The sequence below is a fragment of the Salvelinus fontinalis genome, chromosome 27 (assembly GCF_029448725.1).
Source record: "Salvelinus fontinalis isolate EN_2023a chromosome 27, ASM2944872v1, whole genome shotgun sequence".
In the NCBI taxonomy this organism is placed as follows: Eukaryota; Metazoa; Chordata; class Actinopteri; order Salmoniformes; family Salmonidae; genus Salvelinus; species Salvelinus fontinalis.
In genome coordinates this window covers 8102309-8124333 of record NC_074691.1, presented here as the reverse complement: position 1 = coordinate 8124333, position 22025 = coordinate 8102309, and the positions used below count along the sequence as shown (strand labels likewise).

The window sequence follows — 22025 nt, the reverse complement described above, 5'->3', positions numbered from 1 at the left end:
GCCCGCCCGCCTTGGGCCTGACACCACAGTATACCTTCTCCCCAGTTACCACTCTCCCCAGCCTGTCCTTGCCCAGGCTCCTCTCTGCTCTATTTACCAGGTCTGTTTTTTGGGGGGTGTTTTTTTAATCCATTTTTTTGTCCAGAGGGTTTACTTGTACATCAAGATGCCTCACACTACAGACACAGGAGATAGACTCCTGCCCTGTGGGGCGTTCTGGCTCAGATAAGGCTTTATTTTCTTCATCTCCAGTACCTCTGTGTGTAGGTCAATGCTGATGGCACAGAGACGCTTGCTGCTGCTACGTGCTAAGCTGAAGGACAAAGAGGGCTGGTCTGCAGAGCATTACCATATCCTCTTCCCTGGTGGCTTCCTAGTTTAGGATCCCCATTAGCTGTTGCACATGCAGCAGCTATTCTTCCTGGAGCCCAAATAAAACATAAAATACATGACAGAGTACAGAACAGTTATAGACAAGAATAACATAAGAATATTATTACAATTTAAATAGAAAGTTATATTGTCAAGGCACCAAAAGACAACTGAAAAGAATACTATTTGTATACTATGTTCCATCTCACAACACAGACGTATGTAGAGCCTCCTGAACAGAACGCAAGATATCACAGAGAAAAACACGTTGTCTACCATGATACAAATTTGTTTGCCATCAGCAGAGTGTGAGAGTCTGTCGAAAGAAGTGGAAAAATGAGGTGATTTACCAACGCACTGGTGGCTCCTGGCTTTGTTTCATCATAACATGACTTTGATCAAACAGCTTCATTTCCCCTATCGGTTAGAGATCTGTGCTGCTTTGAGGGGCCAAGTACGACTTTGATCCTTGGCTATTTAACGGTCCAGCAAAACCTCTGCTGCAGCTCTTAATCTGATCTTCCTTGAAACCGGTCACTGGCCCAGAAGGGAAAGCACCAACCGAGGAGAATAAGGGAGAATAGGAGAGAGCACAAAGAGAGAGGCGGCACTTTGTTACACACACACACACACACACACACACACACACACACACACACACACACACACACACACACACACACGTGTAATGAGAGACATAGCTCAGTCAGAATGGCCAGGGTTTTAATGAGCATCAGTATCATGAAGTGCTGAGCGCCATAAGTCACGTTTCCCTCAGACTCGTAGGCTTGCTGGATACGATATAAGGCGGTTCAGCTCGGGTGCATGTCAGCTGGGGGGACATAAACAATGCTAGAATAAAATGACTTTTATGAGAGAGACTCACTTGGACATGAATGAACACACACACTCTTTTTCTCCTTCTCTACACTCCAGGTTATTCTGTAAAGGATAAATTGGCAAAGGGTGTTGTTTTTCCTCAGGTGCACTGCACACCACCCATTACTAGCCTATAAGAGTTTGACATCCTCATGAAAAGTCTAGTCGTCAGTTTTTCCTTCTACCTTTATCCTTTAAAAAAAGGCAATTCCGCCACTTTCTAACCAGTTATTACACTTTTAGTATAAATGCACTACTGTAAGATTTGATACACATTGATGTTTTGTTTTTGTTAGTCATACCACACGATTCCTCGTTCACAGCATACTTCGATTCCCAGGGTGCATTTCGTCTCTCATGATGCAATGCTCCTCCTAGTTAGCCTGCAGTTAGCATAGCAAGCTGGCTATTAAGCCCAGACTAAGCTTAGTCTAAATCAGTCACCAAACAGTCAATCGCGATCAACTGGTTGATCTCCAAGGCATTCCTAATTGATCGCAAAACATTTCTATAAAATACCCAAAGATAAAGGCTACTGTTGGCAGTAGGTGCACTTGTTTCAGCTGCCTTGCGCCGGGTAGGCAAAGTGTTCCCATTTTGAACCATTTCATGTGTCTGAAGGTAAACTCTGCCTACCTCAGCGTGCCCGGAGAGCAAATAAAATACACCTATAGGCCAACCACTACCCAATCGGATTGCTCAGATCACAGTGCCTGCACTCTGCAGCTTCCTCGAACAAACAGCAGTCAGTTGATACTACTGTGATTTTAAATGTCTAAAATGATGAATAGAGAGACTGTCACATGTCAATGAATACAGCTGTTATGAGTGAGTTCATGTTTAAGTCTATAAAGAAAGTACATTATTTCAATTTATGCTCACTCAGCTGTGCCACAAATTATAATCTATTACCAGCGTGATCATAGAACTCAAGTTTTGAAATATAATTTTAAAATGATCTGAAAAGAACATCGGCAGGACAAGCATAGCAGTGATAATGTATTTGGCCTATAGTATACTGCAGAAACTTAAATCGCTACAGAACTGCTTTTAATTGGTCAATGTTGCAAAGGCTTACAGTATATTCGGAAAGTATTAAGACGCCTCGACTTTTCCACATTTTGTTACGCCACAGCCTTATTCTAAAATTGATTAAATTGTTTTTTCCCTCATCAATCTACACACAATACCCCATAATGACGAAGCAAAAACAGGTTTTTAAAAATGTTTGCAAATGTATATAAAAGAAAATGAAATATCACATTTACACAAGTATTCAGACCCTTTACCTAGTACTTTGTTGAATCCTCTCAAGCTGTCAGGTTGATTGGGGAGCATCGCTGCACAGCTATTTTCAGGTCTCTCCAGAGATGTTCGATCGGGTTCATGTCCAGGCTCTGGCTGGGCCACTCAGGACATTCAGAGACTTCTATCGAAGCCACTCCTGGGTTGTCTTGGCTGTGTGCTGTTGGAAGGCCCCAATCTGATGTCCTGAGCACTCTAGAGTAGGTTTTCATCAAGGATCTCTCTGTACTTTGCTCCGTTCATTTTCCCCCTCGATCCTGACTAGTCTCTTAGTCCCTGCCGCTGGAAGATATCCCCACAGCATGATGCTGCCAGGTTTCCTTCAGATGCTTGGCATTCAGACCAAAGAGTTCAATTTTGGTTTCATCACACCTGGGAATCTTGTTTCTCATGGTCTGAGTCCAATAGATGCCTTTTGGCAAACTCCAAGCAGGCTGTCATGTGCCTTTTACTGAGGAGTGGCTCCCGTCTGGTGCTGCAGAGATGGTTGTCCTTCTGGAAGGTTCTCCCATCTCCACAGAGGAACTCTGGAGCTTTGTCAGAGTGATGGAGGCCACTGTGCTTCTACACCTGCATTGCTTGCTGTTTGGGGTTTTAGGCTGGGTTTCTGTGCAGCACTTTGAGATATCAGCTGATGTAAGAAGGGCTTTATAAATAAATTTGATTTGAAATTTGATTTGACTGTGTTCTTGGGGACCTTCAATGCTGCAGAAAATGTTTTGGTACCTTTCCCCAGATCTGTACCTCGACACAATCCTGTCTTGGAGCTCTACGGACAACTCCTTCGACCTCATGGCTTGTTTTTTTCTCTGACATGCACTGTCAACTGTGGGACCTTATATATACACACACAGCCTTTCCAAATCATGTCCAATCAATTGAATTTACCACAGGTGAACTCCAATCAAGTTGTAGAAAAATCTCACGGATGATCAATGGAAATAGGATGCGTCACTACAGACTCGAGGCGGTGCACAATTGGCCCAGTGTCGTCTGGGTTAGGGGAGGGTTTGGCCGGTCGGGATGTCCTTGTCCCATTGGGCTCTAGCGAACTCCTTGTGGCGGGCCGGGCGCATGCACGCTGACAGTCGCCAGTTGTACGGTGTTTCCTTCAACCCATTGGTGCGGTTGGCTTCCTGGTTAAGCGGGCAGTGTGTCAAGAAGTACGGCTTGGCAGGGCGTGTTTCAGAGGACGCATGGCTCTCGACCTACGCCTCTCCCGAGACCGTAGGGGAGTTGCAGCGATGGGACAAGACTAACTACCAATTGGATATCACAAAATTGGGGAGAAAAAAATTGTTAAAAAGTACAAAAAAATTCAAATTTGTAAATATGTCTAAAAACCTGTTTTTGCTTTGTCATTATGGAGGACTGTGTGTAAGAATAAGGCTGTAATGTAACAGAATGTGGAAAAAGTCAAGGGGTCTGAATACTGTAGATCATTGAAAATGTCCATTTCCATTTCTTGCATTAGTCATCTCAGAGATCCTCCATGAAAACGTCACAGAACAGCACTTTCCTGTTTTGCTCATCACTAAACAGTCAATAGACATTAAATCATACAATTGCACAAAAATTGTGTATGACACCACTAAATACTTTGAGTAATCCTTTAAGCAGTCCACATATTTTTTTTTTTTTATTTCACCTTTATTTAACCAGGTAGGCTAGTTGAGAACAAGTTCTCATTTGCAACTGCGACCTGGCCAAGATAAAGCATAGCATTGTGAACAGACAACAACACAGAGTTACACATGGAGTAAACAATAAACAAGTCAATAACATGGTAGAAAAAAAGAGAATCTATATACAATGTGTGCAAAAGGCATGAGGAGGTAGGCAATAAATCGAATAATTACAATTTAGCAGATTAACACTGGAGTGATAAATCATCAGATGATCATGTGCAAGTAGAGATACTGGTGTGCAAATGAGAAGAAAAGTAAATAAATAAAAGCAGTATGGGGGGTGAGGTAGGTAAATTGGGTGGGCTATATACCGATGGACTATGTACAGCTGCAGCGATCGGTTAGCTGCTCGGATAGCAGATGTTTAAAGTTGTTGAGGGAGAAAAAAGTCTCCAACTTCAGGGATTTTTGCAATTCGTTCCAGTTGCAGGCAGCAGAGAACTGGAAGGAAAGGCGTCCAAATGAGGTTTTGGCTTTAGGGATGATCAGTGAGATACACCTGCTGGAGCGCGTGCTACGGGTGGGTGTAGCCATCGTGACCAGTGAACTGAGATAAGGCGGCACTTTACCTAGCATAGCCTTGTGGATGACCTGGAGCCAGTGGGTCTGACGACGAACATGTAGCGAGAGCCAGCTGACTAGGGCATACAGGTCGCAGTGGTGGGTCGTATAAGGTGCTTTAGTAACAAAACGGATGGCACTGTGATAAACTGCATCCAGTTTGCTGAGTAGAGTATTGGAAGCTATTTTACATTTACATTTACATTTAAGTCATTTAGCAGACGCTCTTATCCAGAGCGACTTACAAATTGGTGCATTCACCTTATGATATCCAGTGGAACAACCACTTTACAATAGTGCATCTAACTCTTTTAAGGGGGGGGGGGGGGGGGGGGGTTAGAAGGATTACTTTATCCTATCCTAGGTATTCCTTAAAGAGGCGGGGTTTCAGGTGTCTCCGGAAGGTGGTGATTGACTCCGCTGACCTGGCGTCGTGAGGGAGTTTGTTCCACCATTGGGGTGCCAGAGCAGCGAACAGTTTTGACTGGGCTGAGCGGGAACTGTACTTCCTCAGAGGTAGGGAGGCGAGCAGGCCAGAGGTGGATGAACGCAGTGCCCTTGTTTGTAAGTCGCTCTGGATAAGAGCGTCTGCTAAATGACTTAAATGTAAATGTAAATGTTTGGGTGTAGGGCCTGATCAGAGCCTGAAGGTACGGAGGTGCCGTTCCCCTCACAGCTCCGTAGGCAAGCACCATGGTCTTGTAGCGGATGCGAGCTTCAACTGGAAGCCAGTGGAGAGAGCGGAGGAGCGGGGTGACGTGAGAGAACTTGGGAAAGTTGAACACCAGACGGGCTGCGGCGTTCTGGATGAGTTGTAGGGGTTTAATGGCACAGGCAGGGAGCCCAGCCAACAGCGAGTTGCAGTAATCCAGACGGGAGATGACAAGTGCCTGGATTAGGACCTGTGCCGCTTCCTGCGTGAGGCAGGGTCGTACTCTGCGAATGTTGTAGAGCATGAACCTACAGGAACGGGTCACCGCCTTGATGTTAGTTGAGAACGACAGGGTGTTGTCCAGGATCACGCCAAGGTTCTTAGCACTCTGGGAGGAGGACACAATGGAGTTGTCAACCGTGATGGCGAGATCATGGAACGGGCAGTCCTTCCCCGGGAGGAAGAGCAGCTCCGTCTTGCCGAGGTTCAGCTTGAGGTGGTGATCCGTCATCCACACTGATATGTCTGCCAGACATGCAGAGATGCGATTCACCACCTGGTTATCAGAGGGGGGAAAGGAGAAGATTAATTGTGTGTCGTCTGCATAGCAATGATAGGAGAGACCATGTGAGGATATGACAGAGCCAAGTGACTTGGTGTATAGCGAGAATAGGAGAGGGCCTAGAACAGAGCCCTGGGGGACACCAGTGGTGAGAGCACGTGGTGCGGAGACAGATTCTCGCCACGCCACCTGGTAGGAGCGACCTGTCAGGTAGGACGCAATCCAAGCGTGGGCCGCGCCGGAGATGCCCAGCTCGGAGAGGGTGGAGAGGAGGATCTGATGGTTCACAGTATCAAAGGCAGCCGATAGGTCTAGAAGGATGAGAGCAGAGGAGAGAGAGTTAGCTTTAGCAGTGCGGAGCGCCTCCGTGACACAGAGAAGAGCAGTCTCAGTTGAATGACTAGTCTTGAAACCTGACTGATTTGGATCAAGAAGGTCATTCTGAGAGAGATAGCAGGAGAGCTGGCCAAGGACGGCACGTTCAAGAGTTTTGGAGAGAAAAGAAAGAAGGGATACTGGTCTGTAGTTGTTGACATCGGAGGGATCGAGTGTAGGTTTTTTCAGAAGGGGTGCAACTCTCGCTCTCTCTCTTGAGTTGATGAGCGAGGTGAGGTAAGGGAGAAGGTCTCCGGAAATGGTCTGGAGAAGAGAGGAGGGGATAGGGTCAAGCGGGCAGGTTGTTGGGCGGCCGGCCGTCACAAGACGCGAGATTTCATCTGGAAAGAGAGAGATTTTGTAGATGACATCGCCAAAGTCGAGGATCGGTAGGATAGTCAGTTTTACTAGGGTAAGTTTGGCGGCGTGAGTGAAGGAGGCTTTGTTGCGAAATAGAAAGCCGACTCTAGATTTGATTTTGGATTGGAGATGTTTGATATGAGTCTGGAAGGAGAGTTTTCAGTCTAAACCTAGGTACTTATAGATGTCCACATATTCTAGGTCGGAACCGTCCAGGGTGGTGATGCTAGTCGGGCGTGCATGTGCAGGCAGCGAACGGTTGAAAAGCATGCATTTGGTTTTACTAGCGTTTAAGAGCAGTTGGAGGCCACGGAAGGAGTGTTGTATGGCATTGAAGCTCGTTTGGAGGTTAGATAGCACAGTGTCCAAGGAAGGGCCAGAAGTATACAGAATGGTGTCGTCTGCGTAGAGGTGGATCAGGGAATCGCCCGCAGCAAGAGCAACATCATTGATATATACAGAGAAAAGAGTCGGCCCGAGAATTGAACCCTGTGGTACCCCCACAGAGACTGCCAGCCGACCGGACAACATGCCCTCCGATTTGACACACTGAACTCTGTCTGCAAAGTAGTTGGTGAACCAGGCAAGGCAGTCATTAGAAAAACCGAGGCTACTGAGTCTGCCGATAAGAATATGGTGATTGACAAAGTCGAAAACCTTGGCCAGGTCGATGAAGGCACAGTACTGTCTTTTATCGATGCCGGTTATGATATCGTTTAGTACCTTGAGCGTGGCTGAGGTGCACCCGTGACCGGCTCGGAAACCGGATTGCACAGCGGAGAAGGTACGGTGGGATTCGAGATGGTCAGTGATCTGTTTGTTGACTTGGCTTTCGAAGACCTTAGATAGGCAGGGCAGGATGGATATAGGTCTGTAACAGTTTGGGTCCAGGGTGTCGCCCCCTTTGAAGAGGGGGATGACCGCGGCAGCTTTCCAATCCTTGGGGATCTCAGATGATACGAAGGAGAGGTTGAACAGGCTGGTAATAGGGGGTGCGACAATGGCGGCGGACAGTTTCAGAAATAGGGGGTCCAGATTATCAAGCCCAGCTGATTTGTATGGGTCCAGGCTTTCCAGCTCTTTCAGAACATCTGCTATCTGGATTTGGGTAAAGGAGAAGCTGGGGGGGCTGTTGGCCAAGGTTGGAGTCGCCATGAGGAAGGCATGGCCAGCCGTTGAGAAATGCTTGTTGAAGTTTTCGATTATCACGGATTTATCGGTGGTGACCATGTTACCTAGCCTCAGTGCAGTGGGCAGCTGGGAGGAGGTGCTCTTGTTCTCCATGGACTTTACAGTATCCCAGAACTTTTTGGAGTTAGAGCTACAGGATGCAAATTTCTGCTTGAAAAAGCTGGCCTAGCAGATATAATAACTTGTTCTTACTAGGGAAGGAGGGCTATGCCTGGTTATGTCTTGTGGAACCTAGACAGGAGTTGTGGGATATGTGGTATTGTCATCTACTGAAAATGTAATAGATCGGCCTGTAGATCTCTATGATCTTGCCGAGAGAAGTTCAACAGACCCAAGATTGTAGTCTGCAGTCTGAGGAGCTATAAATAGTGTGACTGGTACGGAAGCTGTTCATAGACAAAGGTGTCTTTCTCCCGCCAAAGAAAAGCCATCTTCACTGGTCACTTTACCGCTGACTCAGTGAGATGTGAAAAATAAATCTGACTTCAGTGTCATTTTTCAGCGTTTTACAGTGGGTAGAAAAACATCAACGATGACCTCAAATGTTTTAGTACAAAATGACTGTTATTAGTTTCTCTCTGGTAAGAATAACGCACACAGAATAATCAGTTTTCTGTCTTTATAGGGACAACCTTTGTGTGTGTGCGTGTGTGTCACTGCGCATGTGTGTGTGAGAGAGGAATATTTGTCCTGACAAGGCTCTTTGCAGTTAACCCCAGGCAGAAGCAGGGACTGTGTCCCTCAGAGGACGGCTGTACAAATATCCTGATGCACTGAGGGTACAGGATGTCCTAAGCAGGGTCCTGACCTCACTCTACCACTAACTAATGGAGGACGGATGGCGGAGCAGAGCAGGCATGAGTGTGTGAGTGTGTGTTTCTGTGTCACTATGTGTGTGTGGGGCTGGAGTCTGAGCTGTTGACTCTGTCGTGGTAGGGCAGGCAGTGTCCCTCAGCTGAAATCTCTCATGTACATGTCCATTACTATGCCACAAATTCTCCAGTGTTAAACTAACACAATGCTTAGTGTAAAGCGCCATTTGCATATTTCCCCAGAGTGCCTTGCCTTTCGAGTGAATTGTAGAGTTACCACCCATGACTGTATTTGTCAGTGACATGGTTGTTGCAATTATCCATTTTCAGTCCTGTGATGAAATCCTAAGCAAATATGTTATCATTCAAATTTTATTCTTTAACAAGCCACATCGGACCCGCAAGTCACTTTATGCTGGTGTGTAAAGTGATGAACAAGTCTTATTGGAATCCAGCCAGAGTGGGGATATCCAACATTTTGAATTTTAATTCACCCGCAACATGCATTCCGAATGACTGCCGGGTTGGGAAGACTAAGATATGAGACTACCTAAAGCATCTAAACTGGAACAACCATTTCAGTAACGGGTGCAATAAGTTGAAGTAACAGATTGGATTAGTAGAAACATTTGTTATTTATATTTGAGATGCATAAGATTAATTAATCAATGTACATGCAAACACATAGCATGAAACAAACCATTCTAAAAATCAACCTGCAACAGAGCATGCTGGGAAATATGATAGGCATGGTCTTGGTTTAACAATGGTTAATAACACCAACACTAGGGTTATTTTACACCAATTAGTGTTAATTTAACACTTTAATCAACACTACATGTAACCGAAAGATTGCTGGATCGAATCCCCGAGCTGACAAGGTAAAAATCGGTCGTTCTGCCCCTGAGCAAGGCAGTTAACCCACTGTTCCCCGGGAGCCGAAGACGTGGATGTCGATTATGGCAGCCCCCCGCACCTCTCTGATTCAGAGGTTGGGTTAAATGCGGAAGACACATTTCAGTTGAAGGCATTCAGTTGTACAACTGACTAGGTATACCCCTTTCCCTTACATGTTACACTGAAAATCAACACTAGGTAATACCGGCCAATTTTAGTGTAGACATAGGTCTTCAGGCTGCCATGGCGACATACAGGATGTTATGATGACGAGAAGGTGCTTTGCATCAGAAACTAGTTATTGATAAATGATAAATGGTGAAGTGGGATGCTATGAAATTTCTTTAAAAAGTCTCTAAATAACACATCTCAAACTGACAATGATCACATATAATTACGCTCTCAACTTTCAGTGTGCATCCTTCCCAACTCAGGAAAGATTAGCATACTCTCTCCAGAAATGAAAGGGAAAGCTGATTCTACTGAAAGCTTTGGCTAAAAATGTACAGATACAGATATCTCACTCGTGACATTTAGGGATGAAAAGTAAGTGGTCTGCTTACTGTAGATGGACAGCGTAATCCGGAGTGAAAATGTTCCCCCGAGTATTACACTGCAGTTTTCTGAGGCTAAACAGAACAGTTTTAGCTGCCATTGCCCTTTACAAGCCTCAGCTCTGACACTCATTTCCTCTGGCTCTAGCTGACATGATAACTGACCGAGCTCTGCACATCTGATAACTTTCATTCATCATCCTGGAGCCAAACTTCATATTATTAAAAGGTAGTCATCCCTGACAATCCCTTCCCTCCCCAGACTTAAGACTGGGCTAGCTAGCACACTCTAATTAGACAATAAAAAACAGGTTTGCTGCTTGGACACCGAGTCTGATAGATCATATTCAGGCTATGGGTTTGTCCTTGGAGTACCCCTGTGTAAGATGAAAAAGACAACCATCAGTAAATAGCAGAGCCATATATCTAAATATATGGCTCAGGTAAAGTGTTTTACTAATTACAAAATGGCAGGGCCAGGGTGATAAATTGCTTCAACAATAGCCACAGAACAACCATGATTTAAACTTGACATAAAGCACAGTCAGAAAAACAGTCCAGATTGTCATTTTTACTGCCCAGTGTTATAGTGTTATTGGAGAAGTGAGTGAGTGTTTGTACCGTTTGTCCTATGGGCTGTGTGGGCAGTCTGTCTGTCTGGGTTGGGTTGGGTGCTATGTGCTGTGACTGTCATGCCCTGTCACAGTGCAACACGGGGCCCAGATGGCTGGGCTTCTCTGAATGGTCCAAGGGCAGTGGCAACCCGCCTGCCCACCACCAGAGCCTGCAAACCTGCTGCCTGGCTGGGCTAAACTCTGCTTATGGAATAGTCACTAGGGTTGGGAGATGTCTGGAATGACACATCGTCCTATCGACCTGTCCAAACCTCGTTAAAATACAATTATTGTGCAAAAAGTGTTCGGTCTGAATGTGTTTTCAGTGGGTCTACATACAGCATGCCACTCCAGAGTCTATTAAAGCCAGAAAAGGTTAACATGCTTGTGTTCCTTGCCAGTAACCTTTAGGTAGGTTAATAAATAATGAAACGAAAAATAGTCAAATGGTTCTTCATTGCATTATTTGTTTAATTTTCAAAGCCTGTATTCACAGATGTGTCTTATTCAAAATAAATGTAGCCTAGGCTAGAATATTCTGTTGTATGCTTTAAAATGTATTTGCACTTTCATTTATTCGGTTAATTTCATACTTATTTTGTTTACTTGATTCATTTTGTAATTTGTAGCCACTCTTTTATAGGCAACATATATTTTTTGTTTGCGCTTATCAAAAGCGCTGCTGCGGGTGGTTATGTAATGCCCCGAGCGCAATTCAAGCATATGAATAAACACTAATATGAATATCTGTTTAAACTTGTACTAGTAACGTTAACTGCTCATTTTATTGACAGTAGCCTAGTGTAGGGCTATATTATTGGCTGTTTAGTTTGCAAGGAATTTCCGGCGGCACACTTTGTTTTTCGTAAAGCTTTGGTCAGGTGGAGTCCAAAAACGTTTAAGGTTTGTTTAACCTCCCATTCAATTATTCCATCTTGCAATTTTTGGTTATTCCTCTCTCATTATTACCATATCATGTTTTTATTTAGGATATTCACAAACATAACTGAGATAGAACTCGGTTACTGGCCTCCTGGTTTCATTTCAATGTTGATCGTGAAATATATGCTTAGACTAACAAGTCACATGCAAATAAAAAATGGGGAATGGGACAAAAAGGGAAATGAAGATTTCAGAACAAGCCACACAACGGAGTGTCTGCTGCAAAAGGCCCATGATCATCCGACATTGGAGAGGTGAGCGAAAGAAATGTTATCTGACGTTTTGCGCAGCTTTTGGCGCTCTCCGCTCCGTCGACATTGCAGGCCTACTCGTGCGTTATGTTAATAGTAGCCTAAGTGTACCTACATAATTCATGAAAAAGGCTACGGCAAATAGAAATAGGTGGGTCATTTGGCGTGTCGCCCGGCTGTGAGCTGCACTGTTGTGCGCTGGCCGACTTCTGCTGTGCCAGTCATGTTCAAATAGGTTAAACTATCGTCTGTAAAAAAAAAAAGTAAACATATAAAAACTATCGTTTGTCACATCATGATGTCGTTGCCATCAACGATGTCTGTCAAACGTTGTTGATTTCCGATTGTGTCGTAATCTCGCCCAACCCTAATAGTCACTACTCCCTTTTTAACTCTGCCAATTAAATAATAATGGCTTAAAGAAAATACTACTACTGAAGTAATCATTCTTTAATTGATTGTCATCACTAGAGACTTGGGGCAACACCACTCTTTGGTTCAGTATTAGGCTATATGCAGCCTACAGCATGTCTGTAGAAAAACCAATTAGAAATGCAATCATTCTCATAATAATCATGATTACAATGTCCATCAGGCAACAAACCAATTATCCAACAATTTGATCCTAAATTACTTCTCAGAATACAACCAGATCCAATAGAGCTCTGACTGACTCATCATTAAAACAATTTGGCATAATTGAGCATCCTCTCCATGTTGTCCTTAGAACTGTCTTGTTATTAGGTGTTACCAGACCGCTACATTAACAGAGAAGCAACTAGTGACATGGTTGAGAAATTACATTTTAGGCCAAAACACAGATCCTGTCCCTTATACAACCATTACCAAGTCCTGACTTTTTTTTTTACCATGGGAAGGGTCTAGCAAACAGATGGGGATGCCTATCTCACCTCTAGTGGCCAAGGTAGTGTGTGTTTATGTTGCGGCAGTGTGTGTGTGTCGGTGGACTGAACTGATCATCCCTACCTCCATCCCAGAGGAGCAGCCCCCACAGCGTTACTCCTTGCTGAGTGCATGAAGCTACAGAGGCAGGAGGAAACCATGTGGCTCTGTCACTCTGTGTAAAGGGTTAACGGAATCTTAATGCTCACATAAATCACCCTAGAAATACACCTCACCTGACAGGTCTGCCTTTATCATAGTCCCACTGCAGATCTGGGGGAAAGACAGGGGTAACACGCACGGACACAGGGGAGGCTCAAACGCACAGGGATTCTATCAGTCCGAGGATGCTCCCTGCATACAGTACCGTGCATTACCAAGCCACGAGGACGGAACAGAAGAGACTGATAAATTAGTACAGTTTTTTTTATTTCACAAGAGCTTCAAGCCACGGCTAGACTAGAGTGTGACAAGCAGGGCCTAAAATTAACACCCGCCACCTGCCAAATGAGAGTTTTGGCATTGGTGGGTAAGAATGTCTGATTTACCAGCCACGTTAGCGCGTGGTAACACGCCGGGTTCTACAGTGTGAGCAATTGGGAAAAAATTGTCAATTATGGCCACAAGTGCTAGTTGTGATTTATAGCAAAATAAATGCTGCTGTAGCTGTTTTCAAAGTATTTCTGCCATTTTGTTTCATATCTGGTAAGGCACAAAGAAATCTGAATCCTAACGTTGTAGCTATCCCACCTCATGCAGCAACACTGCCTGTATGGGGGGCTGTGAGTGCCCGAAAGATTTGTTTTTAGAAGCATTGGGCACAGGCATATAAATTGGTCTAATTTACTCAAGTTTTCCTTGCATTTCTTGGCTATTTACATTGTTCTGTTCACAAGCTCGGTTGCTTTTCAATGTTTGGGTTTGCTCCCACTGCTAGCAAAAATCATAGGTCACAGAATATTAAAGAAAGCAATAAACCACATTACTTCTTACTAGTAATACATTTAATGCTTAGAAACATTAAGCACGCGCATCCATTTTTGTGTGTGTTTCTTTGTGTAATTATGGCCCCAAAAATATTTTGGCTGGTAAGAGAATCAGTATGGCTGGTAGATTTTTTATCTACAGTACCTGCCACAGTGGCTGGTATACAAAAAAAGTTAGTTTTAGGCCCTGCTGGCAAGTCTTCAAACATTATTTCCCAGGACTCAACCACAGCTCTCGAAAATCATACACTATTAACACAAACTGCCCCACTGCATTGCGAGGCAAGATGCAGTAACGGAGGCTTGATGCGTTATACAATTCCCTCGCTGTGTTTTGATGGGCAAATCAGGCAACCCTACCGATCCTTGACTTTGGCGATGTCATTTACAAAATAGCCTCCAACACTCTTCTCAGGAAACTGGATGTAGTCTATCACAGTGCCATCCGTTTTGTCACCAATGCCCCATATACTACCCACCACTGCGACCTGTATGCTCTCGTTGGCTGACCCTCGCTACATATTCATCCCCAAACCCACTGGATCCAGGTCATCTAAAAGTCTTTGCTAGGTAAAGCCCTGACTTATCTCAGCTCACTGGTCACTATAGCAACACCCACCAGTAGCACGCGCTCCAGCAGGTATATTTCACTGGTCATCCCCAAAGCCAACACCTACTTTGGCTGCCTTTCCTTCCAGTTCTCTGCTGCCAATGACTGGAACGAATTGCAAAAATCACTGAAGCTGGAGACTTATATCTCCTTCTTTAACTCTAAGCATCAGCTATCAGAGCAGCTTACCTATCACTGTACCTGTACACAGCCAATCTGTTAATAGCACTTCCAACTACCTCATCCCCATATTGTTATTTTTGCTCTTTTGCACCCCAGTATCTCTACTTGCACATCATCATCTGCACATCTATCACTCCAGTGTTAATGCTGAATTGTAATTATTTCGCCTCTATGGCCTATTTATTGCCTTACCTCCCTACTCTTCTACATTTGCACACACTGTACATAGATTTTTCTGACACAATTGTTATTGTGTCAGAAGGTGAGTCTAGCTGGTGCATGAAGTCAGGCGCAGGAGAGCAAAATGAGTGAGCAACGTACTTTACTAAAAAATAAAGGCACAAGTTAACAAATACACTTGAACAAATACAAACGGTAAATATTACGCACGGTTGAAAACAGCACCCGTCAAAAAAACAGCCATCATGAACCGAAATGAACATAGAAACAATCATGCACAAAAACATGGGGGAAACAGAGGGTTAAATACATGAACATGTAATTGGGGAATGAAAACCAGGTGTGTAGAAAAAAAAGAGACAAAATCAATGGAAAATGAAAGGTAGATCAGCGATGACTAGAAGGCCCGGTGACGTCGACCGCCGAACGAACAAGGAGAGAGACCGACTTCGGCGGAAGTTGTGACATATTGACTGTACGTTTGTTTATGTTTAACTCTGTGTTATTGTTTTTGGTCGCACTGCTTTGCTTTATCTTGGCCAGGTCGCAGTTATAAATGAGAACTTGTTCTCAACTGGCCTACCTGGTTAAATAAAGGTGAAATATATATTTTTACAAAAGCCCAGCCTACAGCTCTCAATGCACTGGCCTCTTCTCACAATTGCATTCATGTATTATTGTATAGAGAGCATATTCCAAGACTCTAAATCAACCAAAAAGAAGCCTGTTATGTCTCAATTTTCATGCAAACGTTCAACAGCACAGGCAAGCTTGTAGAGCAAATGAAGCCTGTTGTAATAATGTACCAAATCAAATCAAATTTTATGTCACATACACATGGTTAGCAGATGCGAGTGTAGCGAAATGCTTGTGCTTCTAGTTCTGACAATGCAGTAATAACCAACGAGTAATCTTACCTAACAATTCCACAACAACTACCTTATACACACAAGTGTAAAGGGATAAAGAATATGTACATAAAGATATATGAATGAGTGATGGTACAGAACGGCATAGGCAAGATGCAGTAGATGGTATCGAGTACAGTATATACATATGAGATGAGTAATGTAGGGTATGTAAACATAAAAGTGCCACAGTTTAAAGTGGCTAGTGATACATGTATTACATAAAGATGGCAAGATGCAGTAGATGATATAGAGTACAGTATATACAGTGGGGAGAACAAGTATTTGATACACTGCCGATTTTGCCGGTTTTCCTACTTACAAAGCATGTAGAGGTCTGTAATTTTTATCATAGGTACACTTCAACTGTGAGAGACGGAATCTAAAACAAAAATCCAGAAAATCACATTGTATGATTTTTAAGTAATTCATTTGCATTTTATTGCATGACATAAGTATTTGATTACCTACCAACCAGTAAGAATTCCGGCTCTCACAGACCTGTTAGTTTTTCTTTAAGAAGCCCTCCTGTTCTCCATTCATTACCTGTATTAACTGCACCTGTTTGAACTCGTTACCCGTATAAAAGACACCTGTCCACACACTCAATCAAACAGACTCCAACCTCTCCACAATGGCCAAGACCAGAGAGCTGTGTAAGGACATCAGGGATAAAATTGTAGACCTGCACAAGGCTGGGATGGGCTACAGGACAATAGGCAAGCAGCTTGGTGAGAAGGCAACAACTGTTGGCACAATTATTAGAAAATGGAAGAAGTTCAAGATGACGGTCAATCACCCTCGGTCTGGGGCTCCATGCAAGATCTCACCTTGTGGGGCATCAATGATCATGAGGAAGGTGAGGGATCAGCCCAGAACTACACGGCAGGACCTGGTCAATGACCTGAAGAGAGCTGGGATCACAGTCTCAAAGAAAACCATTAGTAACACACTACGCCGTCATGGACTAAAATCCTGCAGCGCACGCAAGGCCCCCCTGCTCAAGCCAGCGTATGTCCAGGCCCGTCTGAAGTTTGCCAATGGCCATCTGGATGATCCAGAAGAGGAATGGGAGAAGGTCATGTGGTCTGATGAGACAAAAATAGAGCTTTTTGGTCTAAACTCCACTCGCCGTGTTTGGAGGAAGAAGAAGGATGAGTACAACCCTAAGAACACCATCCCAACCGTGAAGCATGGAGGGATAAACATCATTCTTTGGGGATGCTTTTCTGCAAAGGGGACAGTACGAATGCACCGTATTGAGGGGAGGATGGATGGGGCCATGTATCGCGAGATCTTGGCCAACAACCTCCTTCCCTCAGTAAGAGCATTGAAGATGGGTCGTGGCTGGGTCTTCCAGCATGACAACGACCCGAAACACACAGCCAGGGCAACTAAGGAGTGGTTCCGTAAGAAGCATCTCAAGGTCCTGAAGTGGCCTAGCCAGTCTCCAGACCTGAACCAAATAGAAAATCTTTGGAGGGAGCTGAAAGTCCGTATTGCCCAGCGACAGCCACGAAACCTGTAGGATCTGGAGAAAGTCTGTATGGAGGAGTGGGCCAAAATCCCTGCTGCAGTGTGTGCAAACCTGGTCAAGAACTACAGGAAACGTATGATCTCTGTAATTGCAAACAAAAGTTTCTGTACCAAATATTACGTTCTGCTTTTCTGATGTATCAAATACTTATGTCATGCAAAGTGGCTAGTGATACATTTTTGATCAATTCCCATCAATTTCCATTATTAAAGTGAGCTGGAGTTGAGTCAGTATGTTATCAGCAGCCACTCAATGTTAGTGGTGGCTGTTTAACAGTCTGATAGCCTTGAGATAGAAGCTGTTTTTCAGTCTCCCTGCTTTGATGCACCTGTAGTGACCTCGCCTTCTGGATGATAGCGGGGTGAACAGGCAGTGGCTCGGGTGGTTGTTGTCCTTGATGCTCTTTATGGCCTTCCTGTGACATCGGGTGGTGTAGGTGTCCTGGAGGGCAAGTAGTTTGCCCCCAGTGATGCGTTGTGCAGACCTCACTACCCTCTGGAGAGCCTTCCGGTTGTGGGCGGAGCAGTTTCCCTACCAGGCGGTGATACAGCCCGACAGGATGCTCTCGATTGTGCATCTGTAGAAGTTTGTGAGTGCTTTTGGTGACAAGCCAAATTTCTTCAGCCTCCTGAGGTTGAAGAGGTGCAGCTTCACAACGCTGTCTTTTTTTTTTTTTTTTTTTTTTTTTTTTAACCTTTATTTAACTAGGCAAGTCAGTTAAGAACAAATTCTTATTTTACAATGACGGCCTGGGAACAGTGGGTTAACTGCCTGTTCAGGGGCAGAACGACAGATTTGTACCTTGTCAGCTCGGGGATTTGAACTTGCAACCTTTTGGTTACTAGTCCAACGCTCTACGCCGAGGAATTTAAAAAACTTACTACCCTCTCCACTACTGTCCCGTTGATGTGGATAGGGGGGTGCTCCCTCTGCTGTTTCCTGAAGTCCACAATCATCTCCTTTGTTTTGTTGATGTTGAGTGTGAGGTTATTTTCCTGACACCACACTCCGAGGGCCCTCACCTCCTCCCTGTAGGCCGTCTCATTGTTGTTGGTAATCAAGCCTACCACTGTAGTGTCGTCCGCAAACTTGATGATTGAGTTGGAGGCGTGCATGGCCACGCAGTCGTGAGTGAACAGGGAGTACAGGAGAGGGCTCAGAACGCACCCTTGTGGGGCCCCAGTGTTGAGGATCAGCGGGGTGGAGATGTTGTTACCTACCCTCACCACCTGGGGGCGGCCCGTCAGGAAGTCCAGTACCCAGTTGCACAGGGCGGGGTCGAAACCCAGGGTCTCGAGCTTGAAGGGTACTATGGTGTTAAATGCTGAGCTGTAGTCGATGAACAGCATTCTCACATAGGTATTCCTCTTGTCCAGATGGGTTAGGGCAGTGTGCCTGCAGTGTGCACCACAGTGCGACTGCAAGCCAGCAGCCCATTCAAAGTTCTGTTAAGTGCACCTCAAACCTTTCAACCTCATCATTGGGGATGCATTCCAAATGGCACCCTATTCCCTATATAGTGCACTACTTTTAACCAGAGCCCTATTGGCCCTAGTCAAAAGTGGTGTCTTATAAAAGGGAAAATGGTGCCATTTGGGACACAGACAGGGACTTCCATTCTCTGAGGGGTGAGGTACTATGCCTAGTAGAGCCCGACTGATGTGTTTTTGGGGTCCGATACCGATTCCAATATTTTGTAGGGTACAAAACTTACCGATACATCTGCCGATATACTGTTTTACGTGTAATTTTTCCATACATAAATTGCCATCCAAAAGACCAATTGTCCAAGAAATATGCTTCAAATGTTGATTTCTTACATTGTGACAATAATGAAATATTGCCATCCAAGTGTTCGGATAAGCATGAGATTCCCCCATTTCATCCTATTTATTGAATATTGGTTATCGGTGGAATTATCGGCCGATACCGATGTTTGTAAAAGGCCAATATCAGCCGATATCGGTGAACCACTATATCGGTCGGGCTGTACTAATTAGCTAAGTCTTCAAACGGTAGAGGTCTTTACAAGCAATTTATCCGACACTTTTTCTACATTGACAGCAGAGGGGTCAAGTGCAAGGGCATAATGGCTTTGAAGTGGCACAAGTGTCAAGTGTCAAGACTTCAATGTTAGATGGGTAGAAGGCAAGTCAACAGTCCCAAAAATTAAGTGAGCAATTACAGGTCATCTGAATACATTATAACCAAAAGACAGTGGTCTACAGTAGCAGCCACATTGTACTTAAATAACTCAACATCAATGGTCTCAGCAAAGAAAAGGTCCTATAATAGTGAATAAACCAATGTCTAGGACTTTGCTTCCAGACAAAATGATGTGACAGAAATTCTCTTTTCTCATTCACTTGGTACAGCAGCAATGTGTTCTGCTTTTTGCTCAGGGCTGCTTCAATAAGGGCTTTTCTCAATAGGATGAAGGAAAAACACACAAACTGTCTCTCTACAGTGGGAGTTGAGCGCCACGAGAAGGGAGAATAATCTGCTTTCAATTCCCTATTCACACATTTCTATTTTTCATGAGCGCTGGCGGCTGGGTTGTGTGTATACACTGGCTTTCAGAGGAGACGTGCCAGTCAAACAGCATCACCCACCACACCTTGTAGGCTACCTGAGACCAATGTTGTGACATGTAGGCTTGTGCGATATGCCCTGCGTGAGAAAGTTACAGACACTCAAATATTATACCACCAAGACATGCTAACCTGTCACTATTACAATAAGAGTGGAGGTTAGCATTTTTTTTGGGGGGGGGGTGATAGTTGTGCGTCTAACTTATATACCATTAATTTCTATTGGGCACAAAATAATCTGAAACACAACCAAAACAAACAAGCAAATGCTTCCAACAAATGTGTAGTCAAGCTTGATGTAGTCATTGCGTGCAATGAATATGGGACGAAATACTTAACGTTTTACTACTTGAAGTACATTTGTGCCAATGCTTTTGGTCCCCTAAAATGGGGGACTTTTTCTAAAAAGTAATGTAATCCTTAACGGTTCACCCGATATGGATGAAAATACCCTAAAATGAATGCTGACAGTCTGCACTTTAACCTCATAGTCATTGTATCATTTAATATCCAAAGTGCTGGAGTACAGTGGCAAAACAACAAAATACATGTCACTGTCCCAATACTGGCTCACTACATATGCATAATAAACAGTACTATAAACAGCATTAAATTCAATGATTTGACTCATCCTATATAAACCTGTAACATCCTCCCTTCCCCCACCCCAGGTCTGTGTGGAGAGCGCTGGCCATCAAGAGGTGTGTGTGTGTGTGTGTGTGCGTGTCCTGGTCCTTACCTGGCAGGTGATCCAGAGGTGTTCTGCCAGCCGGTTGATCTCAGACAGCACATGACGGATGAGCAGGGACCTAAGCAAGTTGCTCCCTCCCAGCAGGATCAAACACTCCGTCAGCCTCTCCTGAACCTGGAACTGATGCAGGCCAGAGGGAAACACATCAAAACACGGCACGGTAATACCACCAACCCCCATATTCTTTCACTTAACTAGGGCTGTCCCTGACCCCCAAAAAATCTTGGTCAACCGAAAGTCTTGTTCCTTCGACCAATCAATTGGTGTATTTTTGCATATATCAACACACTCTATGTGTTTTAATAAAATAAACTATATATATTGAGCTTGTCTGATGCTTTAAGCCGGTAATAGACTATACTAGGAGTCGGTAACCTTTCCCATGCGGAATGCCAATACATCTTATTATTTATACCGATCTGCGTGCCAGTTATGGTTTTCATATGCACATTTACGTGGAACATTTTCAATTAATTTGAAAACATCGTCTTCATATCTCCAAATCATTGTCATGTGGTTAATTAGAATTCTATCCTAATCTAAATGCAAATGATACAAACCTAAAAAGTAACTTCTGTTGGCATTGTCAACTATGTAAAAATAGCCTACATAAAGGCAACAAATAAAAACATTGCAACCTGCAGGTAGAAAATATCCTGATAAAGAAAAAATATCCTAAAAATCACATTTGCTATACATGGCCTGTCTGCAACGAACTTGAAACATTGTATCAGTTATTAACTTGGGTTCAGCCAGAAGCTTGAACTAGCGAACTTGCTATATAAAATATTCTGGGCCCTCAGTTTCCCATGCCAGTGAGTTTGAGACAGACACAGCTGTAGGCTATTTGCGCAAGGGATAAGAAGCAGTGCTTGACTTGGGCCGGAGCTCACCGGAGCTGAGCACTGGCACCTCAAATGTTCTACTCCTGTTCCCCTTATAGAATATTATCTCAAAAGTATTGTGGAGCTTCTGCACCTAAATATAAACAGTACCAGCACCCAAAATGATTACCGGAACCTACTTCAGTCCAAGTCAAGCTCTGATAAGAAGTTATCAGGTAGGCCTATTTTATGACGTTTCCACTGGATCAGAGCATTACTTTTTATCCCTTTCACGCTGAGTGGTTATCGAAAGGGAGAGAGCTGGAAATATATTTTTAAATAGCCTACATTGAGGAAGTATTTTCATTGTCAATGGATGTAAAAACAGACTTTGTTTGCTTGCTGTTTGAGGTGAAGAAAACATTACCTTGAGAAGCTCCACAGCTCATTAGTGGTGGTGCGTTAAGCCAATCAGAAATACTTTCAGATCCCTAAATGGGCACATTTATATGCCTACATTTGAGTGCAGGCCAGGTA

The 22025-nt window shown here is 44.1% G+C and overlaps 1 protein-coding gene across 1 annotated transcript in view; it reads right to left on the bottom strand.

Moving 5' to 3' along the window:
- Nucleotides 1-22025, bottom strand: part of mei4 (meiosis-specific, MEI4 homolog (S. cerevisiae)) — a 54289-nt gene that overhangs the window by 13177 nt on the left and 19087 nt on the right. The window contains exon 4 of the mRNA XM_055884551.1: nt 20653-20784. Within this exon, the coding sequence (XP_055740526.1) occupies nt 20653-20784 (132 nt within the window). The remainder of the gene's footprint in view (nt 1-20652; nt 20785-22025) is intronic.